Raw genomic sequence first — 25,489 nt, forward strand, 5'->3', positions numbered from 1 at the left:
TGTCTACCTGGATTTCAGCAAGGCCTTTGACAAGTCCCTCATGGGAGGTTAGTTAGGAAGTTTCAGTCACTAGGTATAGATGGGGAGGTTGTAAATTGGATTGGACACTGGCTCAATGGAAGAAGCCAGAGAGTGATTGTGGAGGATTGCTTCTCTGAGTGGAGGCCTATGATTAGTTGAGTGCCGCAGGGATCAGTGTTGGGTCCATTGTTGTTTGTCATCCATACCAATGATCTGGCTGATAATGTGGTAAATTGGATCAGCAAATTTGCTGATGATACAAAGATTGGAGGTGTAGTGGACAGTGAGGAAGGTTTTCAAAGCTTGCAGAGGGACTTGAACCAACTGAAAAAATGGGCTGAAAAATGGCAAATGGAATTTAACGCAGACAAGTGTGAGGTATTGCACTTTGGAAGGACAAACCAAAGTAAAACGTACAGGCTAAATGGTAGGACTCTGAAGAGTGCAGTTGAACAGAGGGATCTGGGGATACAGGTACAGAATTCCCTAAAAGTGACATCACAGGTGGATAGGGTCGTAAAGAGTGCTTTTGGTACATTGACCTTTATAAATCGGAGTATCGAGTATAAAAGTTGGAGTCTTATGGTAAGGTTATATAAGGTATTGGTGAGGCCAAATTTAGAGTATTGTGGACAGTTTTGGTCACCTAGTTACAGAAAGGATGTAAATAAGGTTGAAAGAGTGCAGAGAAGGTTCACGAGGATGTTGCCGAGACTTGAGAAGCTGAAATACAAAGAGAGATTGAATAGGTTAGGACTTTATTCCCTGAAGCATAGAAGAATGAGGGGAGATCTGATAGAGATGTATAAGATTTTGATGGGTATAGATAGAGTGAATGCAAGCAGGCTTTTTCCACTGAGGCTAGGGGAGAAAAAAACCAGAGGGCATGGGTTAAGGGTGAAAGGAAAAAAGTTTAAAGGGAATATTAAGGGGATCTTCTTCACACAGAGAGTGGTGGGAGTGTGGAATGAGCTGCCGGATAAAGTGGTAAATGCAGGGTCACTTTTAACATTTAAGAAAAACTTGGACGGGTTCATGGATGAGAGGGGTGTGGAGGGATATGGTTCAAGTGCAGGTCTGTGGTACTAGGCAAAAAATGGCTTGGCACAGACAAGAAGGGCCAAAAGGCCTGTTTCTGAGCTGTAATTTTCTATGGTTCTATGGTTCTATCTGAGGGAGGAACACTGAGGGATGCTATTTCTGTAGGCCAGGTTGGGAAGGAATGAAGCAAACAGGACAACTTTATAGGGGGGCTGGCTTGCTCCCAATGTGCATAAAGCCATCCCTAAAGGATACAACACATTTTCCCACCTTGTAAACACTTTTTTTTTAAATGTGGCCTACCCATTCCCGTCAGCCCGCCATGTCAACAATGTGATAATGGGGGCTGGTATTATCTGGGTCAATTGGTAAATTAACAAGCTCAACTGCCTCTTAATCAGTTATTTAAAAATGGTGGGTGTGTTGTCAATTTTGATGCCCGCCCACTTACTGTGTTATGGGGAATAGCTTATAAGAACACAAGAAATAGGAGCAGGAGTAGGCCATCTAGCCCTTCGAGCCTTCCCCGCCATTCAGTAAGACCATGGCTGATCTGAAGTGGATCAGTTCCACTTTCCTGCTTTCTCCCTATAGCCCTTAATTCCCCTGTCTATCAGAAACCTATCTACGTGACTTAAGTATATTCAGCGAGGTAGCCTCCACCACTTCAAGGGGCAGCGAATTCCAGAGATTCACTACCCTTTGAGTGAAGAAGTTCCTTCTCAACTCCGATCTAAACTACACCCCCCCCCCCACTCATCTTGAGGCTGTCCTGGACCTCCAAATGTCCTGGAATTTAAAGTTCAATTAATAAATCTGGAATTAAAAAGCTTGTCCAAAAGTGGCCCCAAGACCATAATCGATTGGTGTAAAAACGCATCGGGTTCACTAATGTCCTTTAAGGGAGGAAATCTGTTGTCCTTACTTGGTCTGCCCTAAAAGTGACTCCAGACCAAAGCAATGTGATTGACTCTTAAATGCCCTCTGAAATGGCCGTGCAAGTTATTGTGTCAAAACACTAAAAAGTCTACAAGGAATGAAACTGGACAGATTGACCAAGGCACCTGAAATAAGAATGGCATATGCAGCCCTGTCGACCTGCAAAGTCCGCTTTAATAATTCTCAGGGCTTGCACCAAACTTGAATTAGCTGTCTCACGTACCAGTCAAGCAACAGCCTAATGTAAACATAATTATGGAATCATAACTTATAGAAATTGTCCCAGATACCACCATCACCATCCATCTCCCGCCATCAGAAAAGACCTGGCAGAAGTTGCAAACAGTGGTATACAGTTGGGATCCCCAATATTGATTCTAGTCTCCATGATGTTTTATGGCATCAGATCAAATATGGACAAGGAAACCTTCTATTGGTTATTACCTACTGTCCTTTCTCAGCTGATGAATTAATACTCCTCCAAGTTGAACATCACTTGGAGGAAGCACAGATTGTACTCTGGGTGGGGGACTTCAATGTTCATCACCAATAATATTTTGGTGGCACGCTACTTACTGAGCCGACTGAGTTCTAAAGGATAAAGCTGTTAGACCAAGTTTGCGGCAAGAGGTGAGGAAACCAACAAGAGGAAAAAAAGACTTTATTTTAATCAATGTACCTGTGAAATATGTGTTTGCTCATGACAGTATTGGTAAAAGTGACCACTTCACAGATCTTTTGGAAACAAAATCTGTCTTCAAATTGAGAATACCCCCCATCATCTTGTATGGCACTACCACCTTGCTAAATGGAATAGATTTCGAACAGACCTAGTAACTCAAAACTGGGCATCCATGAGATTCTGTGGGCTGTCGGCAGCAATAGAATTGCATAGAACAATAACCAGCGACCTCCGACCCGGCATATGACCCACTTTACCATTACCGTCAAGCCGAGGGATCAACGTTGATTCAACAAAGGGTGCAGGAGGGTATGCCAGGAGCAGCACCAGCCATACATAAAAAATTGTCAACGTGGTAAAACTACAACACAGGACAACTTGCATGCCAAATAGCAAAAGAAGCATGCTAAGCAATCACACAACCAACTGATGATATTTAAGCCCTGAAGGTACTGTCACATCCAATGCTGAATGGTGGTGGGTAATAAAACAACTGGAGAGGAGGCTACACAAATATACCCATCTACAGTGATGGGGGAAGCCTAGCACATGAGTACAAATGACTGAAGCTTTTGCAGCCATCTTCGGCCAAAATGGCCAAGTGGAATTTCCCAGCATCTCAGATGCCAGTCTTCTGCCAATTGTATTCATTCCACGTGATATCAAGAAATAGTTGAAGATACCGGATACTGCAAAATCTATGGTACCTGACAAGATTCTGGCAATAGGCTTGTAATCCAGAACAAGCCTTGCCCCTAGCCAAGCTGTTTCAATTGATGAATCAACTGGCAATGTGGAAAATTGCCCAGGTATGTTGTGTACATAAATGCAGGACAAATACAACATGGCCAATTACCACCCCATCTGTCTACACTTTTTCATTAGCCTGGTGATGGAAATTGTCATCTGCAGTGCTATCAAGCTGAACTTACTCAGCAATAATCTACTCACTGATACTCATTTTGGGTTCCACGAGGCCCCTTTCTACCAGGCCCCTCAGCTCTTGAACTATTGCAATTACGGTCAAAACTTGGACAAAAAAACTAAACTCAAGAGGTAAGTGAGAGTGACTGCCCTTGATATCAAGGCAACATTTGACTGAGTGTGGTAACAAGGAGCCCTAGCAAAATTGAAGGCTTTGAGGATATGACTCCACTTGTTGGAATCATACTTAAAAAGATAGTTGTGGTTGTTGAAGGTCTACCATCTCAGTCCTGGAACATTGGTGCAAGAGTACTTCAGGGTCAGATTCTAGGCCCAAACAATCTTAAGCCGTTTCATCAATTACTTTCCCTCCACTATGAAGTCTAAAGTGGGGATATTCACTGATGATTGCACAATATTCACGCTACTCAGTTACTGAAGCCGCCTGTGTCCAAATGCAGCAAGACCTGGGCAATATCCAGCTTGGATTGATATATGGTAAAATAGCAAAGTGCAAGTACCAGGCAATGACCATCTTCAACAAGTTCCATTAAAAACAGGATGTGACATTTCCCTTTGACATTCAATCGTGTTACCATCACTGAACTCCCACTATCAATATCCTGGGTGTTACATTAACCAGAAACTCAAACAAATGAGCCATATAAGTACCATTGCTCCAAGAGCAGGTCAGAGGCTGGAAACTCTGCAAGGAGTAACTCATCTCCTGAGTCCCCAAATCCTGTCCACATCTACAAGGCAAAAATCAGGATGGTGATAATACTCTCCACTTGTCCATTGCAGCTCCAACAACACTCAAAAACCTCAACACCATCCAGGAAAAAAACAGCCCACTTAATTGGCACCCATCCACCAACTTAAGCATTCACTCCTTTCACTATCAATGCATAGTAACAGCAGCAGGCACCATTTACAAGATGCACAGCAGCAACTCATCAAGGCTTGTTTGACAGCACCTTCCAAGCCCACAACCTCAACCATCTAGAAGGACAAGGGCAGAAGATGCATGGGAACACCACCACTTGCAATTTCTCTCCAAGCCACATGCCAACCTGACTTGTAATTACATTGCCATTCCTTCAATGTTGCTGTGTCAAAAACCTGGCACTTCCTCCTAAACACAATGGGTGTCCCTATACCACATGGATTGCAGCGCTTCAAGGAAGTAGTTCACCACCACATTTTAAAAGGCAATTAGGATGGGCAATGAATGATGCCTTAGCCAGCGAAGCCCATGTCTGATGAATGAATGAAAAATAGGAGCACTGTAAGCCTGAATTAGATCTTCAGTATCCCCTCGTAGTCTGACCCCGTCATTTTGTTTTATTCAGTTATGTGGTGTGGGCATTGCTGGGCCAGCATTTATTGCCCATCGCTCGTTTTTTTATTATGTTTTTTATCCATTCATGGGGCATGGATGTCTCTGGCTGGCCAGCATTTATTTCTGATCCTCGTTGCCCGAGGGCAGTTGAGAGTCAACCACATTGCTGTGGCTCTGGGGTCACATGTAGGCCAGAACAGATAAAGAGGGCAGATTTCCTTCCCTAAAGGAACATTAGTGAAACAGAGGGTTTTTCTGACAATTGACAATGATTTCATGGTCATCACAGATTCATAACTCCAGATTTTTTAAAATCAAATTCAAATTCCACCATCTACCATGGCGGGATTCGAACATTAGTTGAGTTTTTGGATTGGATTGGTGACAATATCACGATGCCATAGTCTAATGCATTTTATAGATGGTATACACGACTGTCACTGTTGTTAGTGGTGGAAGAAGTGAATGTAGCAATCAAGCCGATGCTTTCTCCTGGATGGTGTCAAGCTTCTGGAGTGTTGCTAAAGTGATCCAGATAAGTAAACAGTATTCTATTACACTGCTGACTTGTGCTTTGAAGATGGTGGACAGACATTGACGAGTGAGGAGGTGGGTTTCTCTCAGCAGGATTCATAGTCTTTGACTTGCTCTGGTAGCCATGTGTATTTATATGGCTAGTCCAGTTAAGTTTCTGATCAATGGTACCCCCCCGCCAGGATGTTGATAGTGGGGGAATTCAGTGATGGTAACGTTCAGGGTGATGATTAGATCCTCTTTTGCTGGACATACTCATTGCCTGGCACTTGTGCGGTGCGAAAGTTAGTTGCCACATGTCAGCCCAAGCCTGGATATCATCGAGTTCTTGCTGCATTTGGACATGGACTGTTTCAGTATCCAAGGAGGCATGAATGCTACTGAACATTTTGGAGTCATCATCAAATATCCCCACTTTTAACATTATGATAGAATTACCTTATTATTTCTTTTTCTAGTGTTATCGGTTTCTCCCAATTCTTTGTGCATCTTTTTTTCCTGCCGAATACTACATCCTCATTCTCACCCCCTTGCCAAATTGATTTAAACCTTTCTAAAGGTACTACCAAACCATCTCCTTTTAAGATTCAACCCTTCTGATCTCATTCAGTTCCATGTCCCCTGGATTCAAGGCCAATATCCCAAGAATCAAAATGCCTCCTCATGAATCATTGCTCCAGGCATGCATTAATGTATCCTCTTGTTTCTATACTCACAAATAGGTAGTACTGGGAATAATCCTGGCATTAATACTATTGGATTCCTGTGTCCTATTCTCTCTCCTAGTTCTCTACAGTCTGTCTGCAGGATCTTATCCCACTTTTTATCTTTGTCATCAGTACCAATTGAAACCACACTTGATGGATGCCCCCTTATAATGTTCTGTTGCACTGTGTGACATCCTGATCCTGGCATCAGGAGGCAACATTGTGCCCTGGAATCAGGTCTGCAGCTACAAAAATGCCTGTCTGTTCCCTAACTATAGAATCTCTTATTAATATTGCTTCCCCAAACTTCCTGCTCTACACAGCTGAGCCAGCCATGTCTGCACTTTCTCCCTATGTCTGCATGGGTTTCCTCCCACAGTCCAAAAGACGTGTCAGGTGTATTGGCCGCGCTAAATTCGCCCTCAGTGTACCCAAACAGGTGCTGATGTGTGGCAATTTTCACAGTAACTTCATTGCAGTGCTGATATAAGCCTACTTGTGACATTAATAAATAAACTTTAAACTGAGTTTCTGTTTCACAAGGATATGTGCTTTCCAAATCAAAATGTATTTAACTATTTATGCAGTGGGTAATAATGAGCGAAACAAAATTTACCCAAGTTAAAAAGAGCAAACTTATTAACCAATAACTCACCCCCTCAAAAAAAACAAACAATATCATAAGTTATCATAAAGAATGTTAGAATCTAATAAAAAGCACCAGAAGAATATATGGTTTAATGTTCTTTGATTTTCCTTGAGGCATATATTTTTACATGTTACAGCTGATTTGAATTAACTTTAAATTTAATGGATACAGTCAGATGCAGAAAACATTGCAATTACCATGAGATCTCTGGTCACTGGTAGAATTTTAGTAAAGTTTGCTCCTGTTTCCGTGCCATATATCTCTATGACTTTATTTACCGGATGTGGGCATTGTGTTGCTGGCTGGCCAGCATTTATTACCCATTCCTAGTTGCTCTTGTTCAGAGGGCAGTTGAGAGTCAACCACATTGCTGTGGCTCTGGAGTCGCATCTGCCATGGTGTGATTTGAACCCAGGTCCCTTGAATATTAGTTGAGTTTCTGGATTAATAGTCTCGTGATAATACCACCAGGCCATCGCAGGCTCTCAGCCTGGTTCCTATGCTGAAAACTTTGTTGCAATCTTTCTGTAGTGCTGTAGCCTAGCCTGTTATACATCACCCATTTAGTATTTCCAAGGGGTTTTGAGTGGGTCTGCCTGTGGCAACCACTGTTTCAATATCTAGCACTTTGTGTTTTATTGTCTCTACCTGTAGTGATTGCTTCGATGGGTCTCTGGTTTGTTTTTTAACCTTCACCTTAGAAGGTAGTCTTGCATTTCTGAGTAGTTCTGCCTCATTTCAAATTGCAAAAGTCTCATTCTGTCGAAAGCTGAAAAATCATTTTTTCAAGATGGCGTATAACTTTGTGACAACTTAAGGGACTCCCCCACTGCCTACCATACCTCCTCTACTGCCTGGGGTCACACACTCCCTCTCTGCTTTCACAGCTTTAAGCTGCATGACGGCCAGCTCCAGAAACTTGCTATCTACATAGCTCTTAGCCTCATGAGTTTAACTCAGGGTCACACTAGACACCCGTGTTGCAAATGATACAACCTCAGAGAGAAGCCAAGCAGGGGGATGTAATTGGTGGTGAGGGACCAGTCTGTCTTCAGACCCTTACTAACATGTAAAGAAAGGTCCCATATTTCCTAATTTTACAATAAGACAAGTGATAAACTATTAACACACTTATAGTGATTTACAAAGTAATTACTAAATGATTTCAAGAACTGACCTATAATTATCCTTCTTATAATTACTTTTCATCAAACAATACATTAACTAGTAGCACAAGATTAATCCTTTGAAGTGCTCCATTCTGCTCACCCATGTTCTTTTCTTTACTTATTCATTATTAATTCGTATTTAGTTTACATTATGAAGTCAGATTTTTTTCCATGATTTGTATCAGGTTTATTAAAATAACAATGAGTAAGAACAAAGTAATTAAAATATTACATTTTCTAAACCAAAGAGGTGTAAAGAGACATCAATTTGATAAAATGTGTTAGGGTCACAATAAAAGATTTAGTTCACTTTGGAGTATGTTCCCTCAACCATGCTGATTATGTGCCTCAATTATTGTAGATATCGGTTATGCAGAACAAGATTGTCAGAATGACCTCTACCAGTCATATCAACAAACACACATCAGCACCCAACGTTTAAATTTTATACTGTCTTCTACAGGGGGGGAATGTTGGCTGGTGGGGGCGGTGTGCAAAATTGAATGTCACGTGCACTGTTCCGGGCCTTCTCTGTCTGCCTCACCACTGCAAATTTACACTCGGTGGGGCAAACACTGGAAAGCCTAACTAATCCTGGGTCCACTGAAACCCTGAAGTGGCTACTCTTCCCAATTGTGCCGCAATTGTTCTAATGGTGTGTGGAGGTGGTTTCAGATACTAAGTCCAGCAACTTTTACTGCTTGGGCTGGTGGCAGGACAGTGGGGATATATTCTTTACAGGTTACCTCACCCTCATCTGAAGGGGCCTAGCATCATAGATGCCAGTCTTGAACCAATTCGAACCACTCCACATGATATCAAAAAACGGCTGAAGGTACTGGATACTGGAAAGGCTATAGACCCTGACAATATTCCAGAAATAGTGCTGAAGATTTTTGCTCTAGAACTTACCACGTTGCCTAGTAAAGTTGTTCAAGTACAGTTACAACATTGACATCTACCTAGCAGCGTGCAAAACTGCCCAGATTTGTGCTGTACACAAGAAGCAGGACAAATCCAACCTGGCCAGTTACTGTCCCATCAGTCTGCTCTTGATCATAAGTAAAGTGATGAAAGAGGTCATCAGCAGCACTATCAAATGGGTTTACTCAGCAAAACCTGCTCACAGGTGCTCAGTTTGGGTTCCACCTGGGTCACTCAGCTTCTGACCTCATTGCAGCCATGATTCAAAAATCAAAAAAGAACTGAATGCTAGAGAAGAGCACATCAAGGAGTCCTGGCAAAAGGGAACCAATGGGAATCAGGAGGAAGACCCTCCCTTGGTTGGAGTCATGCCTGGCATAAAGGAAGATGTTCGTGGTGACTGGAGGTCAATCACCTCAGCTCCAGGACATCAGTGCAGGAGTTCCTCAGGATAGTGTCCTAGGCCCAACCATCTTCAGCAGCTTCATCAATGACCTTCTTTCTATCATAAGGTCAGAAGTGGGGATGTTTTCTGATGTTTGCACAATGTTCAGTACCATTTGTGACTCCTGAAATACTGAAGCAGTCCATGTCCAAATGCAGCAAAACCAGGACAATATCCATGCTTGGGCTGGCAAGTGGCAAATAATATTCACCCCATAAGTACCGTCTCATTCTTAAGATGGGCGGCACTATGGTTAGCACTGCTGCCTCACAGTCTCAGGGTCCTGTTTCGATTTTCATGAGTTTCCTCCGGTTGCTCCAATTTCCTCCCATAGTCCAAAAGACATGCTGGTTAGATGCACTGACCCAAACAGGTGCCGGAATATGGTGACTAGGGAAATTTCACAGTAACTTTATTGCAGTGTTAATGTAAGCCTTACTTGTGACCAATAAATAAACTTTAACTTAAAACTTAACCAGGCAATGACTATCTCCAGCAAGAGAGGATCTAACAATCTCTCCTTCTCATTCAATGGCAATACCATCACTGAATCTTTCACTATCAACATCCTGATGGGGCTACCATTGACCAGAAACCATACTGAAACACACATAAATACTGTGTCTACTAGACCAGATCAAAGGCTAGGAATCCTGCAGGGAGCAACTCACTTCCTGACTCCCCAAAGTCTGTCCATCATTCACAAAGGACACAAGTAATGGGATATTCTCCCCTTGCCTAGATGAGTGAAGCTCCAACAATACTCAAGAAGTTTCACATCATCCAGGACAAAGCGCCTTTCACAAATATTCAATCCCTCCACCACCAACGAACAGTGACTGCTGTGTGTACCATCTACAAGAGGTATTACAGGAACTCATCAAGGTTGCCTCGGCAGTACATTGCAAACCTCTGGCCACTACAATCTAGAAGGACAAAAGCAGCAGATACCTGGGTACAGACCACCTGGAAGTTCCCCTCCAAGTCACGACTATTGTGACGTGGGAATATATTGCCATTCCTTCACTGGCGCTGGCTCAAAATCCTGGAATTCACTCCCTACAACAACTGAATGAAATTGCAGATCACAGAGACTATTAAGGGATATAGATTGGCAGATGGGGGTAGAATATGAAATAATGTCAGGTTGGCCCCTTTGAAAAAATAATGGAGAAGCAGAATATTATTTAAATGGTAAGAGACTACAGAATGCTACAGTGCAGAAGGATCTGGGTGTCCTTGCATATGAATGACAGAAGGTTGGTATTCAGGTACAGCAAGTAATTAAGAAAGTAAAGGGAATGTTGGCCATTATTGCAAATGGAATAGTGTGTAGAAGGAAGGAAGTTTTGCTAAAGCTGTACAAGGCATTGGTGTGACTATGCCTGGAGTACAATTTTAATGCCCTTACTTAAGTAGGGTCATATTTGTATTCAAATATGTTCACCAGAAGGTTCATCAGGCTGATTTCTGAGGTGCAGGATTTCTGAAATGAAGGTCTTTCAAGGAAAGTTTGTGCAGGACAGGCCTATACTCTGGACCTTAAGGAATAGTTTTATTCATTCTTATCCTCACATCCATGAAGTACAATTACCGTGTAACAACCTGAATAGTAATCTGTCAGTCTATAAGAACAATCCACTTATAACATGTAACTGTCTATGAGTGAAGGTAAAGTCACCATAGTCTCAGATGACCATACACAGTGACTGGTGGTGATGGGGTAGGTTTCCTGACACAGTATGTGGATAAGCCTACAAGAAGAGAGGTTGTACTCGAATTGGTATTGGGTAATAAACCTGGACAGGTGTCAGATCTCTCAGTGGGAGAGCATTTTGAGGATAGTGATCATAACCCTGTCTTCTTTACACTAGCATTGGAAAGGGATAGGACCAGGCAAGCTAGGAAAGTGTTTATCTGGATTAAGGGGAAATATGAAGCCATCAGGCAGGAAATTAGAGACGTAAATTGGAAGGAGGTATTCTCAGGGAAATGTATCGAAGTAAGGTGGCAGATTTTCAAGGAATGTTTGTCTGGAGTTCTGCACGACAATGTTCTGATGAGACAGGGAGGTTTTGGTAGGTTACAGGAACTGTGGTGCATGAAAGTTGTAACGAATCTAGTCAAAAAGAAAAGAAAAGCATACAAAAGGTTCAGGGAGCTAGGTAATGTTAGGAATCTACAGGAGTATACGGCTTGTATGAAGGAACTTAAAAAGGAAATTAGGAGAGCCAGAAGGGGTCATGCGAAGGCCTTGGCAGGTAAGATTAAGGAAAACCCTAAGGCGTTTTGCAAATACGTGAAGAGTAAAAGGATGAGATGTGAAGGAATAGGACCTATAAAATGTGACGGTGGGAAAATTTGTATAGAATCGGTGGAAATAGCAGAGGTGCTCAATGAATACTTTATTTCGGTATTCACGGTGGTTGTAGTGCAGGCTTGCGGCGGACTGAAAAGCTTGAGTATGTGGACATTAAGAAAGAGGATGTGTTGGAGCTTTTGAATAGCATCAAGATAGATAAGTCATCGGGACCAGATGGGATGTACCCCAGATTACTGTGAGAGGCGAGGGAAGAAATTGCAGAGCCTCCGGCAATGATCTTTGCATCATCGATGGAGATGGGAGAGGTTCCGGAGGATTGGAGGATTGCGGATGTGGTTCCTATATTCAAGAAAAGGAGTAGAGATAGCCCAAGAAATTATCGACAGATGAGTCTAACCTCAGTGGTTGGCAAGTTACATAGAACATAGAACACTCCAGCACAAACAGGCCCTTCGGCCTACAAGTTGCACCGATCATATCCAGACCTACCGGGCCATAGAACTATTTATAACTCCCAATACCATTAAATCCCATGTACTCATCCAGAAGTCTTTTAAAAGACCCCAGTGAGTTTGCCTCTACCACCACCGATGGCAGCTGATTCCATTCACTCACCACCCTCTGAGTGAAAAACTTACCCCTAACATCTCCTCTGTACCTGCTCCTCAGCACCTTAAACCTGTGTCCTCTCGTAGTGACCATTTCAGCCCTGGGAAATAGCCTCCAAGAATCCACCCTATCTGAAGGGCCTGTTTGTGCTGTAGTTTTTCTATGATTCTGTGATTCTTAACCTGAGGATGACTACAACTCAGGCAAGGATAAGAAAGTGGGGCCTTCATGAATACCCTCAGTTAGAACAAGAATACGCAGAAAAGAAGGGTGATGATAAAAGAAGTACTGATAAAATTGCAACTTTAACCAGTTGCCAACCAACTAGGCTAAACTGACCCCATACTCCATGATTGTTTTATGCAGAATCCCATTCTTAAATTAGTGAAATAGACACATGTACATTGATCATGGCAAGTGTGAAAAATTGTTAGTGGCACTTACGTTTTGGAGTCATCCCAAACAACACAGTGCGAGTCAGATGTTCCCTATAAAAAACAGAATTTTTAGAATATCAGATATGACAGAAAACTAAAAGCTCAGAACAAAAATAAGTAATTCTGATGGTTTCATAAACTACACAAGCACAATTAGAATAATCCATGAATATAAGCACAATCCTAACATTCAATTACAATGTTTAATTATCTGTTCTATTTCTCAATCAATGATAAATTGTGCATTTATTATTTTGCCCTTGTCAAGATGAGAGATGCCAGTCAGTGTTCAAAATTAAAATTTTTTGAAGTTTGGCATCTTATGTTAACAAGTAGTGAGGGCTATGTTCAAACCTAGTCCCCAGAGATGGAAGGCAAGATTTTCTAATGCATTTAAGTTCATCAGTTGTGGATGGAAATCTTTCAATATTCATTCATAGTAAGGAATGTAGAGCGTAGGATCCCACCAAATTCAGAACTTTAAAATTATATATAGAGAGGGGATAGCTTGATCTTGGGATTGGACATAGCTTGGCACAACATTGAGGGCTGAAGGGCCTGTACTGTGCTGTCATGTTCTATGTTTCTATGTCTATACCACAAGCCAACTGTGCACATATCAACACAGAAAATAAACAGAAGGGTCGAAGGAAATCATTAACTCAAAAATAATCCTGAATGTATCTATGACAGGTAGAGCTAGATTTTTAAATCACCCAGTGACTGGGAGCAGAAGCAGACAGGAGATAAAACTAACCCTGATAGCTGGCACGCCAATTTCCTGGTTCTGGTCCACCACAAGACAATTCCAGCAGAGATATGTGACCGACAAAGCCCTCGCTTGCACATGGCATGGCAGGTAACTACCAAGACTCATTAAAGACCATCCAGGCCACAAATTGGATTGTGAAAAAATGGGATTTTCCAGTCAGTCTCCAGGATCTTTGGGAGTGGGGATGGGGATGGGGGGGGGCGGGGCGGTGGCAGCTTCAGGTTGCTCTGCTGAGGCTCCCAATCATTGCTGGCCCGACTGCCAACATCTATTTGTTAACTTAAATTTCAAAATGTTGGAGACAGGGTGCATTGCCTTTCATCCTGATGCACGGTCTCTCTTACTTACCTCCCATTGCAATCTTTTTCACCTTTCAAGTCCCCTGATTGGCCCTTCAGTTTGAGAGCATGCCGCCCCTCCTTAATTGAGAGGCGAGTCTGCCCTCTAGCTACTAATTGGCTGCTCCAGAGAAAATTAGAAACAAAGGCTGTTTCGCACACAATGCAGGATTCTAACCCACTTTTCAACCTGCTTTGGAGTTTCAATCCTCGGAGTAGCAATATTTGGTAGGATACAGGTATTGAGTTTCATCTGTGAATGTAGGCACGCAGACCTGAGTCAAAAAATGTTCACTGTGTGAAGCATGATGTAGTGGGTATCCTATTGATCATTTTTCTAACACCTTCTTGGCAAAAGGAACGTTTTTATATGCAATAATAATTTGATGTCACAGTCATAATCAGATTCACATCTAATATAGTGAATGTGTCTGACGTCACATATCATATTGAAAATTCTTGACTCAAACACAGTTTCTGAAATGCATCATTCTCAAATCCTTGACCCAATTTTGTCTTCTCCAAAGCAATTAAATTGTACTCAAGTATGTATCCATCCTCTGGTAGCCTTCCAATTCATCGCACAGGTATCCATTCTTCAAAATGGTGCATTTTCGCTACCTATTCAAGAATGGGGAAGTACCAGAGCAGAAGCCAGTTCTGTCTTCACCCAACACTCACATAAGAACTTTTGACAAGTGGTGGAAGTGCAAAGCCTTGCATAATTTTCCATTTCCTCCGATGGATGCTTATGATGATTGCAGTCCCAATTGCAGCTCCAAAAATGTCAGGATAGGCCTTGGGCTTTTTTGCTTGCTGCTGTGTTGTACAGGATGGATGCAATATTAAGTTGCCTACCAGAATTAGCAGCACTTTTCTGTTACTAATGTATTATGATAGCACAAACAGAGTTACAAATGAATGAAACTATTCATTGTAGCAATAGGATGAGTCTTTCTTACTTACTGAAGTTAATAACCAGTTGGATTAATTTATTGAACAATTTTTCTGCGTTTGAACCTTTGGATTCATAACATTTCATTTTGAAATTTTAATACTAGCACTGTTTTCAACATGCACTTTAATTAAAACAAATTCAATACTGTTCTTTTACTTAACACTTCCAAAGGTTCTGTTAAATCAATTTTTATAGGAGGTGAATTGTCATTGGGTTCAGAAGGTCAGTAATAATGCAATTCCAAATGTGGGTTGAATGTGATAACAAAATTACTTACGTTAATAAGATGAGACAGCTCTACAACAATTGGTTCTGAGGCCTTGGGTTGTGGCCTTACTGTTACTGTCAGTACTTTGGAATTTATTGCCATCGACTTTCTGGAAAAAGATATATTTAACGTTTAAATTAACAAGCAAACTTATTCAGATACTGTCAGGATTAGGCCTAATGCTTAGAATTCAACCACATACAGATTGTGTTACAGATAATAAACGTAACTAAAGATGAACAATCTAATTCATTCAATATCCCCATCCACTGCCGGAGTATTTTACTGAAAACTAGTGCGTTTCATTTTGTATTTGACTCATACTATACATTCACTTATTTTTTGAGGTTATTTAGGCTACATTTTGTTTTAAATATAGAAATAAGCTAACAGCTTCATTCTGTGGGAATTGCCAAGGTACTAGGCTGCTTGTCTGAGAATTTGGAACTTCAAATGTAATAAAGCAGAGGCACATTATTTCTCCAAATTTCCATGTTGCATATTGGCTGCTGTACTAATTTAGCCACATGCCAGTTTCCGTCACCAACATCTTTTATAATGCGCCAAAGAAAAGGCTGCTCCCGTAGCTTACAGTCAGGTAGTTTTCACCTCGGGTTCCACAGCTCCAGTTTGGGTAAAGTTACAGGCTTAAATAAACTCCTGTTCACTCAATATGGCAGCTCGCATTTTGCAAAGCCCATGGGTAGATACTGAAACTCCGAAAGCTAGTGCCAAGTAAACCTGTTGCACTTTAACCTAGTGTTGTGAGACTTCTTACTGTGTTTACCCCAGTCCAACACCGGCATCTCCACATCATAGATACTCGTGAACAGTTTATCCCCAGAAATGGGAACAGCGAGGTCAAGGAAGGGAAGAGAAGTGTCAGACATGGACCATGTGAAAATGATTCACATGGGTTGAAATTGGAAGCAAAATTGATCAATTTTTTTCAAGTCCAGACGAGATCCTGAAATGGCACCGAAATAGTCATCGATGTACTGATAAAGGAGCTGTGGGAGGGGGCTGGAATAGGACTGGAACAGGGAATGCTCCAAATAACCCATAAAAGGAAGGCATAACTTGTACCCATGCAGGTGCCTATAGCTGTCTACCAATATCCATTACAAGCCCACTGACTCCCACAACTACCTTGACTACAGCTCTTCACACCCTACATCCTGTAAGGACTCCAGTCCATTCTCTCAGTTCCTTCACCTCAAACGCATTTGTTCTGATGATTCCCTTTCCAAAATAGCACTGCCAATAGGTCTTCCTTCTTCCATCCTTGGCCTTTTGCAATGTTCTAGTGAACCCAATGCAAACTAGAGGAACAGCACCTTACCTTTTGACTGGGTACTTTACAGCCTTCTGGACTGAACATTGAGTTCAATAACTTCAGAGCATGAACTCTCTCCACCTTTACCCCATTTTCATTAATTTTATTTCATTCCATTTTATTTCATCAATTTTATCATCCTTCTCACTCACCTCGATTTTTCCACTTTTCATTCCAGCTTTCCTTCTTGCACACTACCCCCGTCCCCTACCCTTCCAGGGCAATTGTCATATTCCCCAGGTGGTCCTTTAACAATCTGCACTGCTGTTCTGCCATTCATGCATTCCGGTCACTTAATGGACACTTTTTAGCATCTTCTCAGCCTTCTATATCCCCACTTATACTCCCTCTCCCTGCTATGAAACCTGCTGAAATTTTCCAGCATTTTTTGTTTTTGTTTCAGATCCCAGCATCTGCAGTATTTTGCTTTTAACCTGTCATGATGTGCAGTGTGGTCCTGTAATCAAATAAAAATTGTGCCAACTTAGTCTCCATGGATGCCACTAGCTATTTCTACATGCCAGTTTTAAAAATTTAAACTGCTCGTTCTGCCATTCCATTTGATGATGGTTGATAAGGTGATTCTGGACATGTCAGATACCATTGGAGACATGAAGTTCTGGAAAACGTTGCCCATAAAGCCATGCCATCAGGACTTCCTGTATTCCATGTGTGCTGAAGCTCTGCCGCAATTTCTCAATTATAGCCTGAGTGGTTGTGGAACTCACGCGGTGCACCTCTAACCGCTTAGAGCATGCACCCACCATGATTAAAAACATAGAATCTATAAAGATACTTGCAAACTCTACATATACGTGCACCCATGGCCTTCCAGGCCACTTATGAGTGTAGTGAGGCTGAGGATCTGAGGTTTTGATTTTCCTGGCACAAATCACATTGCTTTACCAAGTCTATCATGTTGGAATCAAGACCAGGCCACCATTTGTAATTCCTGCATTTTTAACAATCCTGGTGGCCACTATGGAGTTCTGTTAAGGTTGGACATCATCCTGGGGACAGAACAATTACTCAGAATCCCCAAAAAATTATCCTGTCTTCAACAGAGTAGAAAGGCAAAGTTTCATTTCTTCAGAAGGACACCCTTGGAATTCCCCATTTAGGATCATGTGCCTAATTTTGGATCAGATTGGATTGTTTTGGGTCCAAGTTTTGATCAGTCTTACTGACTCTGGCAAGGTCTCCAAAACGTTCAGGGTCATCACAACTTCTTTGACTGCTGGTAAAGGAACCAGGCTTGTGGGCACGATGCATATGCATTAACTATTTGGGCCTCAGAATATATTTGTAGGTTGCCAATGGCAAGGCCCAGCGTTCTGAATGCAAGTAATGGGGAATTGCCTCTTTGAAGAGGCCCAGTAAGGGTTTATGGTTGGTTCTTATAAAAACCCATCAACTGTGGACATGGTGGTGGAATTCCTTCACACCAAATATGACCATCAATCCTTCATTGTCAATTTGAGAATATCATCACTCTGTATATGAAAGCGTCCTGGAGGCATACATGATGGGCTTCATTGTCCCGTCTCTCCAGCAATGTGACAGCACTGCACCAAACACGTGTGCCAAAGTGTCGCAGGTTAAAGTAAGTTATTTCTTCAGATCGAAATGAACCTTTTTGATCTCAACATGACTAAACGTGCCCAGACTCATCATCCACCAAGTCCTTCTCTTTGGTAAATACTGATGTAAAGTACTCATTTAATCCTTGCCCATTTCCTCCGGCTCCACGCATAGATTCCCTCCCTTGTCCTTGAGCGGACCAACCCTTTTTGTGGCTACCCTCTTGCTCTTTATATATGTATAAAAAGCCTTGGGATTTTCCTTAATCCTGCTGGCCAATGATTTTCTGTAACCCATTTTAAGAACATAAGAACATAAGAAATGTGGAGCAGGAGTAGACCATCCGGCCCTTCGAGCCTGCCCCGCCATTCAATAAGATCATGGCTGATCTGTCGCTGCTCAGTTCCACTTTCCCGCCCTCTCCCCATAACCCTTAATCCCCTCTCCTATCAAAAACCCATCAACCCGCGTCTTAAAAATATTTAGCGAGGCAGCCTCCACCACTTCAACGGGCAGAGAATTCCAGAGATTCACCACCCTTTGAGTGAAGAAGTTCCTCCTCAACTCCGTTCTAAACCGCCCCCCTTTTATTTTAGCCCTCCTTATTCCATTCTTAAGTTTATTTCTACTTTCCTTGTATTCCACACTTGTTTCATGTGTTCCCAGCCTCCTAGTCTTGACAAATGCTTCCTTTTTTTCATTGACTAGACTCACAATATCTCTCATTATCCAAGGTTCCCAAAACTTGCTATACACATCCTTCATCCTTAAACGAATGTGCCTCTCCTGAATCCCTATCAACTTACACTTGAAACCTCCCACATATCAGATGTTGATTTGCCCTCAAACATCTGCCTCCTATCTACATTCTTCAATTCTTGCCTAATATTGTTTTAATTAGTCTTCCTTCAATTTAGCGCCCTAACTTGAGTACTACACTTATTTTTATCCATCAGTACCTTAAAATTTACTGAATTGTAGTCACTGTTCCTAAACTGCTCCCATACTGAAACATCAACCACTTGGCCATGGTCATTCTCCATTAACAGGTCCAGTATTTGCTTCTTACCTGGTTGAATGATCCACATACTGTTTCAAGAAGCCCTCTAAAAATACTTATTTAAATCAATCCTGATCCATTTTGGGTACAGTGTTGGCACTGATTACTGCTAGCATACAGCTTGAAGCATTTTTAATCTTGAGCATCACTGAAAAAAATGTCAAAGCTTTTCTTCTTGCACATATTGGGACATGCACAAGAATACAAAATGTAAAGGGGACAACTAATTACACATCATTAGAAGACAGTACTGATTGGGGGGCAGGTGGACTCTGGTAGGTGTGTTGCCATGGAAAATGCACCAGTTAACTAATAACTGACAGTTGACTGCCAGAGTTTGTTTAAATTCAAACTCTGCAGGTTGACTCTGATTGGTCAAGGCATTGCCCTGAACCTGACAGAATTGCTTATTTTGTTCAGCAGAAATAGGCATAATGTGTGTAAATGTTTTTTTTGTTTCATTCATTCCAGTGCACTACTGAAAGAGTTCTGCTGCTGTTTTTTGGATGGGATGTTCAATTAAGGCAGTGCCTGCCCTCTCTCTGCTGGAAGATCCCACAAAAGAGCAGGCATGTTTTCCCTTGTGTCCTGACCAATATTTATCCCACAACCATCACCACAAAACAGGTGATCTAGTCAATATCACGCCACTTTTCTAGGAACTTGCTGTGTGCCTCTTGGCAGCTGCATTTCCTACATTACAATAGTGACCACAGCAAATGAACTACTTCTGAAGTGTAAAGCATTTTGGGACATCTGTAGTTGTGAAAGATGCTATAGAAATGCAAGTCTTTCCTTCATCTTTGGATTTGGTGTGTATTCATGCACCAGTTATGAGAATGGCGGCATTATTGTGCTGCTTGTATGGAGCACCTGATTCCTGGTAACTATTTAGTGACAGCTCACATCTGTGCTCTTTAGTTTAACCAACATTCTACATTCTATCTTTAGAGCATGGGGGAGAAGGTTTATAGTTAGTGGTGTTGTTAGCTCTAAGATGGCAGACTAGTGATGGGATTTGGGAACAAAATCATCCTTCTGAAGTCATCTGAAACATGAATTGATGAGATCCAGTGGTCCAGAACAGTGTTCCAGAACAGCATTCATCAAGGATTCAATCCTTCTCACAGAGTTCTAGGTAACACTGAAAACCAACAGTCCAATTATTAGGGTGGTCCAAAGTGAACAGGGTCCAGGACCTTTTTTTTGCCATTAGATACCATATTATTTTCTCCAGTTAGTCTCTATACTGTGATCTATGTGGCTTTATGGAGATAAACTCTATTGCCCCTGATCCTTGGCTTTGCAAGTAACATCTGAGATGGTTGTATTTGGATAAGTGGATTTTTTCCTAATAAAATGTTTTGCCCAAACTGAAAGCACTGCAGAGGTTACTGGAGGCTCGATTTGGAATCTGTAGCATGTTGGTAATACCTACACAGGTCAGACATGTCGCTTATTCAAAAATACACCCTCAATCCGAACAGCTGGACTGTAACAGTGTAATGCTTTCCTATCAGGCATCCATCTGCTCCCTCTGAAGTTGCCAATTTAAGCCAGTAAATGCCAAGCTTCAGAATATTTTTGTTTTGAGCTTATGACTACTGGAAGCGAACTTCAGCCTGTGACAAATTCAAATTAGGTCTCAGAAGTAAAGTGACAGAATGCTTAATTCACTATCTCTCCTCTGCATAACTTTACATAAAACTGTTTTAGTTCTGCAGCTCTAATTTATGCCATAGGTTTAAAGATTCTGAAATTGGAACAAGTTTTTAGATGAGGAAGCTAATTTAGTTCCACAGAGGAGTGAAAATACTTAATTGAAAGCAAGCAATACTTCGAAGACATTCTGTGAATCTGCCAGTCTTTTTCTTAAGTCCAATATGAAAAGCTTCCTGAAATTATTACATTTCCTGGTTTGTAAAAATTTCTCTGGTCGAAATTTGCACCATCTTGTATTGTGGTTAATCATTCAAGGTTTAAAGTAATAGATTTAAAGTTTGGGATCACAGAAGTTGTTGATATGATCCAGTCTTGCCATAAGGAGAAGGTGAAGTATCCTCTAGGCTAGGGAATAGCTGAATCAAAATGAAAAGTAGTGGACAATGGGGAGAGGGCAGCAAGATTTGGATCAGTTTAAAGCAATATAGTAGCTGGTCTGATTGGCCTGTCCTTTGGTTTGATCAGAATTAATATTGAGTTAGTTTAACTACTGTGAATCAATTTACTTCGTTTTGGAAATGCGCATGCTAACCTCCTACTCTTAAATAATGAAATACAAATACGCGGTAGCACATTGGTTAGCACTGCTGCCTCACAGTGCCAGGAACCTGAGTTCAATTCCGGTCCCGAGTGACTGTGCGAAGTTAGCACGTTCTCCCCGTGTCCGTGTGGATTTCCTCTGAGTGATCCAGTTTCTTCCTATAGCCCAAAGATGTGCAGGATAGGTTGACTGACCATACTAAATTCTCCCTCATCTTTGGGGGTAAATAAATAGAGTTATGGGGATAGGGCCTGAGTGGGATTGTGGTTGGTGCAGACTCGATGGGCCAAATGACCTTCTTCTGCACTATAAGGATTCTATCGATGTAAAATAAGCCAACTGTACCATGATTTTCATGAATGAAATTGTCATGATCACGTGGCAGCACTAAGGGCAACTTAGCATGGCCAATCCAACTTATCTGCATATCTTTGGAATGTGGGAGGAAACATAAGCACCCAGAGGAAACCCACACAGACAGATGTGGAGAATATGCAAACTCCACACAGTCACGCAAGACTGGAATTGAACTGCAGTGCAATCTTCAGTCATGCCATAGGCTCTCACTGTTGCTAAGGGTTTGGTATCCAACCTCACAGTTGACTGGAGAATAATTTCTAATGAAGGAGTGACTGTGAGAATGCATAGATGTCCAGTGCTCTGTGCTCACACGTATCAGGAGGCTGTGTGCGGAGCTGCCTTTCAACAGTGTCTGACAGGATCAGTCAGTGCCAATCACGTCAGCTTGTTATCTACCTGAAAGTAAGTATCATATAGTGAGATTGTACTTTGCATTTTTATTATTGTTGTAAACAATTTTTTTTGGAGGCAGAACATCACATTTATATTATGCCTTTACTAGAAATGACAATCCCAGCCAAGTTTTCTCATGATCGATATGTTGCTGAAGTTTTTTTGTTCGATTGACTAATTGTTCACATAGCACAGTGCTGTGACAGAGGATAGATTAACTACTTTTGTATCAAGCTGAGGGAATTTGTCCGCAAGCACTGAAGTCAGTTTAGATTCAATGGTGTGGAAATCTCAAGAAACAATGGTCGTAAAAATTAAGGGGGGGTAGTTATAGGACGGATGTCAGGGGTAGGTTCTTTACCCAGAGGGTGGTGAGGGTTTGGAATGCCCTGCCTGCTGCAGCTGTAAATGCGCCTAGTTTGGGGGCGTTTAAGAGATCCGTGGATAGGTTCATGGACGAAAAGGGATTGGTTTAGGTTAGTGGGTCATTGTTTTGTAACTGGTCGGCGCAACATCGTGGGCCGAAGGGCCTGTTCTGCGCTGTAATGTTCTATGTTCTATGTAATTCCCCATTTTTTTTTTAAACATGGTGGCGGGCAGTCCCAGCTGCACAGTCCTTGCTAGTGGTAATGGTGTGACCACGCACCCGATTCTGCACTTGTTTATGCACAAGTGAGTATCTCTCCAATTCAGAGCGGGGTGGCACAGCAGCGCAGTGGTTAACACTGCTGCCTTAACTGCACCAGAGATCTGGGTTCAATTCCAGTCTTGCGTGACTGTGTGGAGTTTGCATATTCTCCACATCTGTCTGTGTGGGTTTCCTCTGGTTGCTTGTGTTTCCTTCCACACTCCAAAGATATGCAGATAAGTTGGACTGGCCATGCTAAGTTGCCCTTAGTGTTTCAAGGTGTGTAGGTTAGGGGAATTAGGGGGTTAAATATGTGATGTTTAGGGGATAGGATCTCGGTAAGATGTCCTGATACAGACATGATAGGCTGAATGGCTCCTTCTGCACTGTAGGAATTCTATTGTTCTATGAATCACATGGCTGGTCTGGAGCAGTTTTGGCAAGCTACCGTCAACTGGCAGGTTTGAAGGTCTGCAACACTGATCTAGCACACTGACATCACTTTCTCTAGCCTGCCAGTCTTCAAGAGACCAGGAAGATTGCCTGGAACACAGAGGCAACCTTCTAGCAGTCCCTAGAAGTTGGTACCCTGATTCAATCATCATGCCTTTAAGACTGAGATTACAGGAGTCTGGATGCAGAAGCATGTACTCTACCCTGGGAAGGCTGCAGGAAGCACAACAACCTCACCTCGCTGGCTTGCAAGGCTGACGCCCAAGAGGACAGCAACCATGCCAGAAACATTATGCAGTGCAGAAAGTGGATGTATGATCACATCCGCTACACCACAATAAGTCCTTTTGCAGCTCCCTCCATAATGAAACTATCAACATAGCATCATGTACTCAAACAATGACTCACTTCACAGATCTCACACACCCATTAGCAGGAGACACATTTCCTCATGGACACTTTTACATCTATCATGTTGATTACACTCCATCATTTGGTCCTCCTGGAGAGGAGACAGCCAGGCTGTGAAAGGCACAGCAAACTGTGATCATGCATATTGCAGAGGGCCCCTGTGCGGGCAAAGGATTTTGAAATGCATCTTCAGATGTATGGTGGTCCGCTCTATGAGGGAGCTCGTGTAGCTGTGAGCAACATTGTACCTCTCCTTGGCCTATATCTGAGAATGATGCATTAAAGTAATCAACCACTGTTTAGCCACCCCGCCTCCCCACGTCTGTGAACATTTTGTGCAGGATTATCTGGTCCAGCTTCCCTCCCCCTTGTCTTTCCCATGCATTCCATTGTTTGTCATCCTCATTCATCTCCTTACACCTCATGCAACCTCACCATCCACCCCAATCTCATCCCATTCCCCCCACTCTACCATAGGTCTCCTTCATCAACCCACACTCTCATCTTGCACCCCATTCCTGGTCAAACTTCAGTCCGTAGGAGTGGAGGATCCATTTGTGCCCAACACAGCATGGAACTATAAGGCACAAATCAGTCTGCCTCAGCAGAGTGACATTCAGTGCAATAGGAGTGGTGGCAGGCTAATGGCAGGTGGCCTATCTATATTTCACTCACCTGGAAATCTTCAACAAACAATGCAGACCATACATTTTCAAATGGATTTGATGTTGACGTGATTTCCCGCGAGATTGGAAAGCTTGACGTGATTTTGGTGAACATGATGTGGATATGCTGGCGTTGGACTGGGGTAAACACAGTAAAAAGTCTGACAACACCAGGTTTAAGTCCAACCGAATTATTTGATAGTAAACAAGTAAGCTAGTGAGTTTAATATCAAATAAATCGGTTGGACTTAAACCTGGTGTTGTCAGACTTTTTACCTTATTTTGGTGAACAGCAGTTTTATAAAGCATACAAAAGCTGCAAATGGCATTGACATTACCAGGCAGCAGGGGAACAGACCACCATTAACCCAACGTTGGAAGAATTTCAAACTGTTCTTACTCTGTAGTTTCTAACTTTTCGGCTCACATTGGATTTTTCACTTCCACCCACGACCAAACTATTACAGAAGGGAAGAATTCTGCCCAATAATTTGTGATAAAATTAATAGTCACATGTATAAGTTGGATTAATTAAGGAAAGTCAACAGGGATTTCTTAGAACGTAGAATTCCTACAATGTATAAGGAAGCCATTTGGCCCATCGAGTCTGCATCAACAACAATCCCACCCCAGGCCCTATTCCCACAACCCCACACATTTACCCCACTAATCCCTCTAACCTACACATCTCAGGACTATGGGAAATTTAACATGGCCAATCCACCTAACCTGCACATCTTTGGACAATGGGAAGAAACCGGAGCACCTGGAGAAAACCCATGCAGACATGGGGAGAATGTACAAACTCCACACAGACAGTGACCCAAGCTGGGAATTGAATCCGGGTCCCTGGTGCTGAGAGGCAGCGGTGCTAACCACTATGCCACCATGCTGCCCTCACTCCCATAAGGAGTAATCAGCCCTATCCCTATAACACTGCAAATTAACCCAGCGTATCTACCTGACCTGCATGTCTTTGGACTCTGGGAGGAAACTGGAGCCCCAGAGGAAATCCATGTATGTACAGGGAGAATATGCACTCTCTACAGTCACCAAGGCCGGAATCAAACCTGAGTACATAGTACTGTGAGGCAACATGGTAACCACTGTGCCACTTAGAGGGAGAGTAGCCTTGATTTTTTTTTCTTCATTCTTTCATGTGATGTAGGTGCCACTGGTTAGACCAATACTTATTACCTATCCCTAATTGCCATTGAAATGAGTAGCCTGCCAGGTCATTTCAGAAGGCAGGCAAGA

The 25,489-nt window shown here is 42.2% G+C and overlaps 1 protein-coding gene across 5 annotated transcripts in view; it reads right to left on the minus strand.

Annotated features, from left to right (window-relative positions):
* adgrb2 (adhesion G protein-coupled receptor B2) overlaps nucleotides 1–25,489 on the minus strand; it is a 930,376-nt gene that overhangs the window by 325,935 nt on the left and 578,952 nt on the right. For all 5 annotated transcript variants that reach the window (XM_080211622.1, XM_080211621.1, XM_080211620.1 and 2 more), the window contains 2 exons: nucleotides 15,092–15,191; nucleotides 12,754–12,797 (listed from right to left, as the gene is read on the minus strand). In XM_080211622.1, coding sequence (XP_080067748.1) covers nucleotides 12,754–12,797; nucleotides 15,092–15,191 — 144 coding nt within the window. The remainder of the gene's footprint in view (nucleotides 1–12,753; nucleotides 12,798–15,091; nucleotides 15,192–25,489) is intronic.

The sequence above is a fragment of the Carcharhinus amblyrhynchos genome, chromosome 24 (genome assembly GCF_965287045.1).
Source record: "Carcharhinus amblyrhynchos chromosome 24, sCarAmb.v2.hapA, whole genome shotgun sequence".
NCBI classification, from domain to species: Eukaryota; Metazoa; Chordata; class Chondrichthyes; order Carcharhiniformes; family Carcharhinidae; genus Carcharhinus; species Carcharhinus amblyrhynchos.